This window comes from Diprion similis, chromosome 6 (assembly GCF_021155765.1).
Source record: "Diprion similis isolate iyDipSimi1 chromosome 6, iyDipSimi1.1, whole genome shotgun sequence".
Lineage (NCBI taxonomy): Eukaryota > Metazoa > Arthropoda > Insecta > Hymenoptera > Diprionidae > Diprion > Diprion similis.
Window position 1 is genome coordinate 14,533,805 of NC_060110.1, and position 12,968 is coordinate 14,546,772.

Below are 12,968 nucleotides of genomic sequence, written 5' to 3' on the forward strand. Positions count from 1 at the left end.
TATAGCTGCAGGTTCGTTCATCCATTTTAATATAAGCACCAACACGTGCTTGCCTTCCTTTATACACGCCTACGGTTAGAGTCATATGAGACCACGCTTCTGGGTTATACATTATGCAAATCGGTACGCGTGACTTATTATTCGAGCTGGTCGTGTGTCACGTAATCGGGGTCGTCGCGAGAAGCCTGCCTGTGGAAACGACGTCTGCAACAGTAGCTGGACTGTGATTTCGACCAATCAGTTGACCGCGATATGTGTGCGGATGGACTGCACGATATGCTTGACCTGAGAAAATCGCCTCTCGCTACACGCGAAAACGGGTCCATTCAGGGATTTCGTGGCTGCGGAAGAATCGGCCGTGCAGCCGGCTTGCCGGGTGAACAGCTCACGTTCCACATTTGGAAGAAGAAGTGGCACTGCCAGCGGGATAATCGTGACGGCGAATCATTTCCCGTTACAATATCGAACCGGTACCATGTCAAGCTTTTAGTATCGTTGTGGCTCGTGTCGTATGCCCACCATTGATCTCCCGATGAATCAAGGTGGAAATTTAGTAAAAATATGCGAGATTGTCTAATAGATTCCGGCATTTTATCAGCTGGCTGATTCGCTGCACGTTGATAACTTTTAACGAGATTATATTTTTTCGCTCCCTAAGTAGAATTGTCATTTCCGTTCAAATTTTGGACAGTTTTTACTGAAGGAATTTTTCGCAAAATCTACCCGTTCTTATTGTTAGACGAGTCGCTTCAAGTGGCGGAAAATCGCGAAGATACGTTGGCCATAATAATTATCCGTGTGAACTATGACAAGTAGACCATAGATGATCGTGTACTGAACGAAGAAACTTTTAGTGTGAATATTTGTTGTATTGCGTATGCAAAATTGACATAAAATATAAGAATTTAGGGATAATCGAGGTACTGAGGTTAATCATATTATGAATAACTCACAAGATTATTAGAATCTTGCATTGAAAGAGTTACATCCCCACACACACACACACGCACACGCGACTTGCTATACGTTGAAACTGTTAGTCGGTGTAAAGAGGCTTAACTGGACCTCAAGTTCGAAGTCACTGATCAGATCGTCAAGTATTTTCTACATATATATAAATTATTAAAACGATAATGTACTTTAATTACTTGAAAACAATACTACGTTCAACATTCGATATAACAATCGACAAAATTTGTTTTAGATTTTACAATGCCGGTATTTAATGTGACATTCTTAACCTCAAAAACTACACGTGTCATAGGAGAGCAAATGCTTTCAAGTTACTTTAGTAATCTGCTAATACTTACACTGCTTTCATGAGAATAATCCACAGCCAACCACTAGAAATGTCTTTAAAAAACAATTCTGCACTGTTCTTTCAACTTCGGAAAATAAAAATCGCACAACTTAAACCATTTCAGACAAGAACATAACCACATTAACACAAGAGATCGCGCGTCCTTGATGTAAGGGCGGTTTGGCTCTTCGGCTGAATTCGGAACTACTCGGAAACACTCGGCCGTTTTTCATATAAAGTTTTAGAATTTCTCTCAAGCCCCAGTAGCGGAGAGTATTAACGCAATATTAAAGTTTCGTATATTGCTTAAGACTTCTCCTATTTCGAATACTCGTATTCAGAATAATTTTTACGAAACCTCTTATCTATAGTGACCACTTTTTAACACTTCTAAATTTCTAACAGTAAATATTACTGTTTCTACACTGATTATACTAATTCTTGCTAATAAATATTGGGATAATGCACAGAAAAATATCATGATTTTAAATTATTGTAGGAAGGATTATAATAGTACCTCGATTATCCCTAAATTCTTATATTTTATCTTAATTTTGCATACACAGTAAAACAAATATTCATACTAAAAGTCTTTCCGTGTGGAATTATTGATGGAGGCTCGTTGCCCGAGTTCATAAGTGGTGAATCCATTACGAAAAAGTTTTTCACGGCAAACTTTAAGCGGTGGGAGAAGGCATAAGAAGGACGCGACGTGCGATCAGCTCCCATTATATTCATCGACGGACAGAACTAATTTCATTGTTCGATCACAGTGTTTCGTAAATCGGGAAGCCTTCGAGCGTGATCTAGCGTAGCTATACATCAAAGGCATGGCAAGGTTGAAAGGAGCTTCAGGAAGAGAGGGGAATGAAAAAGTAGACATTGGAATTCTATTTTCTGTCTTGTTTTTGTTTATGCCATCGTCAGCCACGAAAGGTGTCAGAAATGATTGAGGAAACAATACATGGTGTCTACGCGATGCGGTACAACGTGCGCGGTGATACACCACCTCCAAGATATGTCCTACCTATTTTCAGCGATCGTGGTACGACACGCTTGGCTACCTGCAGGATATGTCCCTTGCAATGAGAATTAAGATTAGAGAAGCCTAGATGACGAGGCTATGCAGGATTTCATTCTTGAATATCTTATCCGAGAGATGCTTCCCGGTATTTCGTGATTCGTGTAAAGAATTTTTGATTCGCGATATTTTATTCATAGCTACAGCATCTTCCAATCTCTTAAACCAGTTACTGACGCGGTATTCAGATACAAGCGAATTCGATCTGAGATAAAAGTTTGGAACGTTGCGTAACACATACGCAGTACGCGAAGCGACATGCGTGTTAAACAGGTTCGGGTACGCATAAATTTGCAACTTGCGATTCGCGATGTTACAAGTCACCGATGCAACTCTGGCGACAAAGAGAGCAGAGCGATTCACTTGGCCGATGCTTCTTGACCGAGATTCAACGTCGCGTGGTAGTTGTAGCTGTAGTGATGAGCCATCGTGTAACGTACGGTGAATTCCGATGATCGGAATGGAACAGGTTGTTGCCACCGGGATGACGATAAATGATCACTTATCGTTCAATATTGCGAAGCTTGGTGAACATCGCTACTCGGTGACGTTGAAGTCTCGCGTTATTACACCACATTAGAGTATGAGCTGCCGGGTCAATTACTCAATATACTGTAAATACACCGACAGTCTGCCATTAAGCGTCAAAAAGGAATAAAAATTTGATAGAAGCCTAATATAGGTAGGTGCTGAACGAATTGATTTATTTGGTTACTATAATCGCTTTACGGAATGGACGGCCGGTTTGAATTGGCTGTGTTGGACGAGGATCTGTTATACAGGCAAAAGAGAAACGTGTTGGCGTTAATGTCGGCATTCAGCCACGATACCTCGTGTCACTAAGCAATTAGCTTCGTCCCGTGTCGGGAATGTTCAACTGACACAATATATCCCACGATTTTGTTCGAGAGGTTTATTCCTAGTTCTTCTTTTCGTTTGTTATTGTTATTATTAGTTCGTTTTTTTTCTCTTGTTCTTTAACACGCATTTCTGTACCCTGCACGGGTACGACGGAGTTGTTTAGATACTCTATAAACCGAAAGGGTTCGCTGATGGCGGGACCAAAGAACGAAAGGTGGGAAATGGCTCGGTGGTAAATCAGTAAACCCGGTTTCTTTATGTTTCGGTTTTCTATTTTATTTACTTTGACCGTTGGTTGCCACTTTCTTACCTAGGTATCGCACATCACGAGGTGTATATGGATGTATACATAGGAAAACCCATACCTACATGCTATACGGTATATCTATTACCACGGTTCACCGGCGGTGACTTTCTTGATCTTAACACATTGAACGACTTCGGAAGGTGCCACAATAAAACGGGCTACAAGAATCTTTTTCTCTTCACACATTCGGTGATTTCACACAGCCGTGTCTGTCGGAATTCCGAGGTAGACGCAGGGAGGAGAAAGAAGTAAGGGAGGGAAAAAAAGTAAAGAAAAGAAGAGAAGCGGCGGCCGTTATATTTTATTATTTTTTATCACTTTTTATTACCCCACGTATTATTATACAGTGAAAATGACGTAATATGATATTGAAACCATTACGAAGATTCCTTCGCAAAATCGCCTCGCGGTAAAAAATAATACCACCCTTGATTTTTATTCGGTTGCAAACGGATAACGATGCATCATATTCGAATCATATCTTCAATATATATATATATATATATATATGTATATACATTACTACGACACTACAGGTGCGAGACTTTAATATTCATCAAAATAATAAGAGTACGGTCGACTTGGTGCACCTTGTGTCTGCAGCCAATCAAAAATAAAAATTCCTGGTTTATGTTATAGAGTATTTGATTTTATATTTGATGTACCTACATGTCGAATAGAAATGGCTTCCTCATCTAACCATGTCGAACGAAGCTCCACTGATGATGTTAATTACATAATTAGCAATGCAATTACCAGCAGGGCTATGCATATTACGAAGCGAACCTACGGCGATCGAGTGAACCGTAATTTTTTAATATGTACAAAATCGGATCCAAGATTGTTTCGATTATCACGGTCGCTTCGGAATGCGGTATTAAAAAGCTCTACACAAATCAAAATCTTTGCCTGATTGCTCAGACTGACTTTGGTTGAAAATTATCGCAACGGGCGGTTGAAATTGTGGCGGTTACATTTATCAACACATTATCGTCGGTCTTTACGGTGAAATAACTTAACAACGCTGCAGTCGATTACGCCGAGAACCATCGTGAAGTTGAAACCTATCAGTCTAAGCTAACCGTCAACGGTTAATCGCGATTTCACGACGGTACATATATCTTACGTCCACTTTCATCCGAAAAAAGTGATTGCTGGTTTAGCAAGAACAGTGTGATCACAGAGTAAGGAGGAGGGGTGTCGTCAGTGTAAAGAATTCTACAAGTAAATAAAAATATTGAGCGAGTTTAATAATGGGCTTGCTGAATTATGTGCGTACCTATTTTTTTTTAACGCGTGGCAGAACGGTTCTTTGTACTCCTACATTCAAAACTTTTTTCGCGTTTAAAGCACTGCCTGCGATTATAAGCCTGTTGGTATTCGTGCAGGTAAATAATGAAATGTTCTTTTTTGTCGAAACAGGTGCGCTCTCGCAATCCCAGTTTCCGGTCTTTACAATCTACGCCCAGAAGAGCTGCTTGGGCGTGAAACCGTGCGAAAGAGCGTGGTGCATCGACAGGGTGCAAGGTTATCGTCTCCAGGGTCATACAAAGCGTAGCGTGGCCGCATCATCAAGGCAGCATTGCCTGGAGTTATGCCTCGGAGAGAGAGAATTCCTTTGTCGGTAAGTAGGCGTTTCACGGAATTACGTAAATTATTCTAATTTGTGGGTCATTGATCGTTACACGTTAAACAAACCGAGTCCGTTTCTTCGAGGAAAAGAAAGGTGCCTCTAGGTTTGCGTAGGAAGTTGCGTCGGCGTGAAGAACTGAACGGACGCTTAGCAATTACTCTCATGTATCGCGTCTAAATTTTTTTTTGAATGGTCATTTTTGTTTTTCACAATGAAGTTATTAAAAGACAGAGTAAAAAAGTACGCGATAACTTTGGCGAGCGTTGAAAAAGGTTGCGAAATTAATTTCAGTTTTGATCTGCAGTCGAGTTTCGCGGGGCGAGATATTCCGCACGGTCTCAGATTTTGCAAATTTTCGACGGTAAAAGTGAAAAATTACGCGACGTTCTGACAGGAACGGCGATCAAGGGTGCATAAGCTGTGAAATAAATTAGACCTTCCAAATCTAATGAATTGGTAATTTATGAACCGCGAGCTGCGTGTCCTACGGGGTCGGTTGGTTGTCCCGGAATCTTCATTTGTCAACGCTCCCGAGAGTTCAGAATTTTCCCCCATTTTTTTCACCCTTCCCGTGACTATATGTAGCCGCTCCATTGTGTGCACGCTTGATAATAAACGAGAAAAAAATGAAACTTTACGAGAGCAGCCCGAGTTTTTTTTTCTCCGCGGCTTTCTTCCGCAGCCACTCTTCTGTTTTTTATTTCTTCTTTATTCTTGTTACACTGTGAATTGGTCAAAAGAATAATAGCTTTGCATAATGACTGAAGTTGAGAAGAGTTCGTGCATAGATATTCACCTCCCGATCGACGTACAAATTTTATGTGCCGCGTTACAGGCCGTTGGCGAAAGCTAAAGTCCCTCCAGAGTACTGTAGGTTAAAATCGCGCACATCAAATTGCTGCGGCAAATCTCTGGGGAGTCGGACGCGTTAGTTCTGTTGCACACTGACGTTCGCTGCAGGAAATATGTTACAGCCGGAGCTTTATCTACTGTCCAGTCTCACATTTCTGACCGCGTACTTTGTCCCCCCTCTTCAGTGTTTTCCTTATGCACATAATGGATTGTGAGTCATAGGCGTCACGATCGAGTATTAAGATTTGCAGAATTTTTAATACCACAGGGATCAGTGACCCCGAATTATGACTCGACGAGCGCTGAACGATGAGACAGTAAAATATAGAGCTCATATTAAGTTGAGTCACATAGGGAAATTACTAGTTTCAGGAAAAGGCTCAAAATTCTTTAACCCCTAGTTTTGGTGATTTGAGCTGTTTTCCGCGTTCAGTACAGACAACATTATAAAGCGTGGTTACTGGATGCGCCCGGAGCCTCGAGGTGCGTGTGCGAAGATTAGACGAAATTAGAAGGAAAGCGAGCTGGCCCAGGAAGTGGTAAAGTGGTGTAATGTAGCCGGAAGTTGTATGCAACGAGGAAACACACGCGACTCAAGAGTTTAGTCAGAGCTGGGGCGGAAGACGGAGGTGCGGGAAGGCTGTGTAGACGACTTCGCGTGTCGCCCGTGGAGCCTCGTGGAGCCCGGTGCGGTGGAAACCGGAAGTGGGCCCGGGAAACTGTCGCCCCCGGGGGTTTCGCGTCGAGATGATACTGAAAGGTCATGGAAAGGTCATTGCGGTAACGAAAGCTGGAATGGGGAAGGGAGGGATGGAGGGAGGGGCATAGAGGAGTGAGATAATCAAGTGGCTTCTCGATTACGTAACAATGCCGCCCGCGAATGGTGCGTGCGAATGCGAAGCTGGTGCTGCGGAGGATCGCGAAGAACGTAGCCACCGAGGATATCCAGCTGGTTCAGGAACTCGGAGCGTGCAGTTCGCATTAACATTCTATGGGAACGGGATCTTCTTCGCCTGCGATTCACCACCGGCGGGTGCCCTTCTCTTCCTCATCTCTTATCCTCCTACTCGCGCCGTCGCTCTAAGCAGAGTTTCTCCAACGTTCGCTATTTACGCTCTACGGACGACCAAAGCCGCTTCCCTTTCTTCCTCGAATATTTCTTCTTCTTCTAGTCCCTCTTCCTCTCCTTCTTATCCTCTGCATGGTGTAGAAAAGCTCGTGGTTTTTACCCTGTAACCTGGCTCGTTTCGTGGACTACGCCTTTGGCGTTCGCCATCCCGTTTCACCTTCTGTATCTACACAGGCTTAGCGATAAGAGTTTCCCTCGTGCCACATCCCCGTCTAACGCGAGTAAGGAGGCTGCGCGTTGTTGTTACACATGGTATCCTCTTCGACTCGGCGTAGGTCGGTATACCTTTATGGCCCTAAATTAGTGTAGTAGACTATTATGCCATTTTCTAGCCGCGTACAAGTCACCGAAAGGGTTTACGAGCATGCTGCGGATTTTTATTACGCTCAGACCCGGGACGAGGAGCACCGGATAGGTACTTACTTACCTTCTATACAGGGTTACTTTATTGCGCTCGCAAAACACGCGCTGCAACAGCTCCAGCGCCACCAACCGGCACAACTAGAAGCCAGTTCTCGGCTAAGATTTATCTATCCTACTTTTTTCCATATCCTCCTAAGGGAGTCGCCATTGTACCAATATCCGATATCCTCATATCACGCTCGATTATTAGAGTTTAAATGAGCCCCCCCCCCCCTCCCCCTTCCCTATTCTCTATCTTTAACCAGTCACGGATTGATTGTACGTATCGGTTTCTACGAGTTTTGTAATTATTAAAACAGTTAACTCCGATCAACGTGAATTAAGTCATACAAGAGCGGTAATAAATATTAATACAGTTAGTCCGGAACGGGCACCTTCACAACGGAGCGAAGTTGTAATGCTGGATTGAATCTGGTGGGCAGGTATTCAATTCCAAGAGCAACCGACTGGTTCTTAAAATTTTCACACAAGACAAGAACTGACAGCGTGAAGATAAGACTTAGGACAAAGCCGCTCGGACGAAACGCCCTATCCAAATTGTATCTACAGTAAGAATCGAATGTAGAAATTGTTACAGATTCTATATGACTTTTCATTGTGAAGGAAAAAAGAGAGTTATTTCTGCACTATTCACTTGATAAATTTTGTTTTTTACAACCTTTGGTCCTACTTTGAATATTTTTAAACTCTCAATCAACTTTCAAATTTCCTAATACCTAGTCACGTTCACACGCAAAATATTTACGATTTTCGAAAGTTGTAGGCTATTTTTATTTCATAATCATAGAGCGAAACGATAAAGATTTCCAAAACGAGAAACAGAATTGCTTGAACTCGTACTGAAACATATAAAAAGATGCTGAAATTTTTCCAAATTAAATACTCGAAAATTATCAAAGTTGCGACCAATTTTCTATTTTTGTTTTTGTTGCTGCTGCTAAAAAAATATCAAGTTTGACGAAGCAGGTGGAAAACGTGTGTTACTAACACCGAGAATTGGATCGAGATGTGACGGCGGCATAGTCAGCAATTTTTCTTTTTCTTTGACGAGGAAATATGAAACATAATACGTGCAGAAAAAATACTTCAATCCCGTGGTAGAATATCTACCTACAGACCAAACATACACCTCAGGCATTTACATATGTACATAGTACATATGACTGAGCGTAATACATTTGTTGTGTTAGATAGTTATGCCGCTTACAGTTATGCCCCAATCAATTACAATAATGTAACATAATCACAGCAAGGTCCCGCGGCGCGAAGCAATATAATGAGCTCTCTAATGAGAGGGTATGAAACAAGGGATGGGCATGCATAGCCTATGCGTACTGAGATCGTGTCGAGTCGATACACACGGACGATGGGATATCTGCACGGTATGTAACTCACACACGTGGGTGTAGGCACCATCGGAGAGACGGCGGGCGGAGGTAATGGCGGATAAGAACGGCGCCGAGGCGAAGATTATCTCTGTGTCACGCGACCGAAGCCGGCAAGCCTACGAATGTCTGTCTGAATGTACGCGAACGGATGCGTAAGGACTGATCCTGCGGCGTACGAAGCCTCCTGCGTGCAGGGCCCGAGGACCGGAGGGGTTGTGGAGTTCTAATCATCATCGGACGATTACTTTGCTAATTTCTTACTAGTTCATAATTACACACCACTTACCGTCGGATGTTTCTATATGAATGACGGGTCGAGTCATTCCCTACGAATTAACCGATTAGTGTAATATACGTGTATGCTATATTGTTGTTTACATCATGGTTCACTCTGTTATTACTTGTTCAGAGAAAAGCAGGGCGATTCTCACGCTCGTTCGATATCTCGAGGGTTTGAATTGTTGAAAATTTCGTAATCAGTCGTCGGTCCACGTGCACGAGTGATATTGAAATTATACTTTTAGAAACGATGGTTGCGTTTTTTCTGCGACGTTTCACCTTTCAAATACGTTGGAAAATTGACGGTGTTGAAAATCGATAATTATTTATCCACGGAGTAAAGATTTTTAGTCATAAAAGATGTACCGTTTTATGCTCAGGTCGTTTCCACTTCAATCAGTGTCTCAATCTTGGAAATTGTCGGTAAAAATTTTGATAAATATATTCATACTTGTCACGAGAACAGATCCGTGAGGTAATTTTCATCATTTTTACCATGAACCGTGGCTCGAATGTTAATTTAAAAACACAACCTGTATGCATGAAGGGAGGAGAGCATCTGTTCTTTTTGATTAAAATTTATCACCATCATGGATTTATGTATTCATAAGTTGTTATTCCTTTGAGATTTTGATTTTCCTTCTTCTTTCACACAATAACGACTAGGTTGAGATATATGTATCGTATTATGTATACAGCAGCGTAGGAGATAGGTTGGTGATATCTTGTAAGGGGATATCTGCGGTCTTTGAGAATTTTCCAGCTGAAATATTAGCTTGTAATTCCTCGAGTCGGTATTAAATTCTGAAATGGCTCGATGAACAAATTTTCAACCTAAAATTTTGCTGTAAAGCAAACATACGAGAAATGGGAAACTGAGCTCAACATTAGGGTTTAACTTTATGCTACCGCAAGCTTCGCTGACGGTATAGAATCTCAGTAACGCAAGTGGCGTAATTTTTAAAGATTTTAAAATATGAAATCAATTTTTATTATAATACCGCCGTAATTATATTTCGACTAAAATGTATCCTGAAATCATATACTCTAGGTCACGATTGATGTAAAAGTAAGAATTGAATAATTTACCACAATAATAGCAAGTTAAAGAAGCGAATTTGCAATCAGAGTTTATTTGATCCAAATAAATTAACAATCAGACACAAAACATCACCTTGTACAGATTTTCTCACGGAAGAAAAATACGTTGCGTGAATTTATTTCTGAACTGCAAAGCAATTTTAACATCATTATTTCTTTTTTCTTCTTTGCATACGTTTAACAGATAAAAAGCGTTGGGATCCGCCTCTGGGTAAAAGGCACGAATTCAGCAGTTAGAGATAATAATTTACGCTCGTTTCGACTCAGCGTTGATGCCAAAGACGGTACACGCACCTAATCTGGCTATTCCGTAGAAAACTTTTCAAACTGAGTGATTCGTGCTGGGTCAAAATACTCGTTTACCACTTGCAGGTACGCATGTATAATTTATGTGGCAAAACAGCATTGGCGTGGCCAGCTTTATGTGCCCCAGAGAGGCTCGGAACTGAAGTCAAAGATCGCAGAGATAATTTAAATCTCTGGCATGTGCATTAGATCGAGAATCGGCCTACAAGTGTTAAAAGAATTCGAATCAATTTGTCTTCGCCGAATTTACATATTCGATAGCATGGTGTTGTACCAGAATGCAATACACTCAGATTAAATTACAAAAGAAAATTTACTACGTCCAGGAAATACACCAAGTTCGCGTCGCGTGAAAAAAATTTTTGCGATCTTAAAAAAACCACGTATAATTTAGTAAAGTCAATTTTTCGAATGGTGACACTATAAACTGAACCTGTCGGAAGGCGCTATTCAGAGAAAAGTTGAGACACTCGTCCAAAAGAGGTCAGTCCTGCATTCCAAACTCCAGGTTTTTAATTAAATTCCCAGACTCATCCCGGTTCCAAAGTTTGTAGTAACTCTGGGTACAGTAATTGCTAATCGCGAACCATTCACAAGGGTAATATCGATCTAAGCGATTGCGGAATACCAGTATCGGCTGCATGCTGCGATAGGTAAAATCTGCACCGATCAGCATGCACGGCTATTGCCTAACGACCAAAATGTCACGATCTTCTAACACCTGGTGTAATAAAATGGCGACGCATGCTAAGTATACATAGACTGTAGCCTGAATAGGAAGGAAAGCAGAGATCAGCAGGTCGTGAGTTATAACAGGGAGAACGCGGACTCATCCCTCCACCCCCTCAGGGGCGGCGGCGCTCGGGTTCATCCTGCTCTTCCGAATCGCTGGTTCATTAAGCGTTTAGACGCCGGCTACACGGTACGGGCAGATATTCAGGTGAACGTACGACGGGTCGAAGGGGGTAGAAACGCGCCTCCGTGGTCGAAAGTTCCCCGCAGAAAGGGAGGGGTTAATAGGTGGGGCAAATGGGACGCGTGGCGGAGAGAAGGGCAGGGTAGCTCGCAGAATGGATAGGGTGTTCGCGTGGGCGGCTCGCCGCGAAAAGGTTTTAGCGCCGCCAAGCACAAAGTAATCAATCACCCGGGAGTTGTTTAATCCTTGGCAATAACTTATGCACCGTTGTATCGTCGCGGGACCGGGTACGTTGACTTTCCGACCTGTCTTCTAACTTCGTCGATAATCTTCGAGCGCGGCATCCGCGCCCCCGGAACAAACGCATCTCCTAGGCCTTCGTGCGCCGAAGCTAAGTGATCCTGAGCGATGGGAAATTTGGAGAACATCCTATTTTTATCATAAACAATATCTCAGGACAGGCGGAGCTGTAGCGATACCGACTGCTCTGATATAGAATACAACTCTATATTGACGATGAATGTTTATATTCCTCGAGGAATATATTCGCAGAATAGAAATAGAGTTTAGAAAATACTTAATTGCAGACGAATACTGAGCGACGATCTGCTCAATTATAAGGCATTCGTTTCTACGTCAATCTCACGATTACCATAATTGACGAAATTCGCTCGGTGTTCAAGAGTTTTCCATTTTAATCGTCAAACTTGGCGAACCGAATAATCGACCGCTTTCCCGCAATCGTATATCACCGAAATTATTTCCGGAGTCAGAAGGATGATCATCTGTTATACGACTCAACTGGCTATCCTCGTTTATACATACAGACGTAGAGTGGAGAACGGTTTTTTGCCGATACTTTGACAGTTTTTTTTGCCACCGTCCCCGTTGAAACCGCAGCCCTGCTGAACGGTGCAGAAATATCATCGATTTCGAGGATTAATTCTCCCGCGACAGAAATTCCGTAAGAGCAGGGTACAGGGAAGGGGTAGGCATATACTTTTTTCCTCGGTATATGAAAAGCAATTGACTCGGATCGGCAGAGCCTGGGCAGAGCTAGGCGTGTCCTCCTCCGGGTCTCGCTGATCGTTTGAGGGGAACTAACTCGTCGCTCGTAAGACATAAATATTCACTTTCGTCGAAGGCGTTGCCCCGGCCAGCAATCAATTTCGTAGGGCGACAGTAGAGCGCCAGCAAACGAAATTTGTAGCGAACCGTGCGGGAGGGTCGCCGTACGTGACATCGGTAAAGAGGGAAAATATAAAAAGAACAATCGGAGGTAGGGTGGGAAAGGGCGGCACGCGGAGAGCGATAAAAAGACAGCGACGGAGGAAGAGAAGAGGAAGAGAGAGAGAGGGAGACGGAGAAGTATAGAGACAGGCATCGGTCGAT

At 42.6% G+C, this 12,968-nt stretch overlaps 2 protein-coding genes across 7 annotated transcripts in view; one reads left to right on the plus strand and one right to left on the minus strand.

Moving 5' to 3' along the window:
• The window catches only part of LOC124406498 (autophagy-related protein 16-1), a 230,123-nt gene that overhangs the window by 85,992 nt on the left and 131,163 nt on the right, over positions 1-12,968 (minus strand). The gene's annotated exons all lie outside the window — the stretch shown is intronic.
• LOC124406496 overlaps positions 1-12,968 on the plus strand; it is a 92,443-nt gene that overhangs the window by 60,308 nt on the left and 19,167 nt on the right. For all 3 annotated transcript variants that reach the window (XM_046881925.1, XM_046881927.1, XM_046881926.1), the window contains exon 3: positions 4,972-5,173. In XM_046881925.1, coding sequence (XP_046737881.1) covers positions 4,972-5,173 — 202 coding nt within the window. The remainder of the gene's footprint in view (positions 1-4,971; positions 5,174-12,968) is intronic.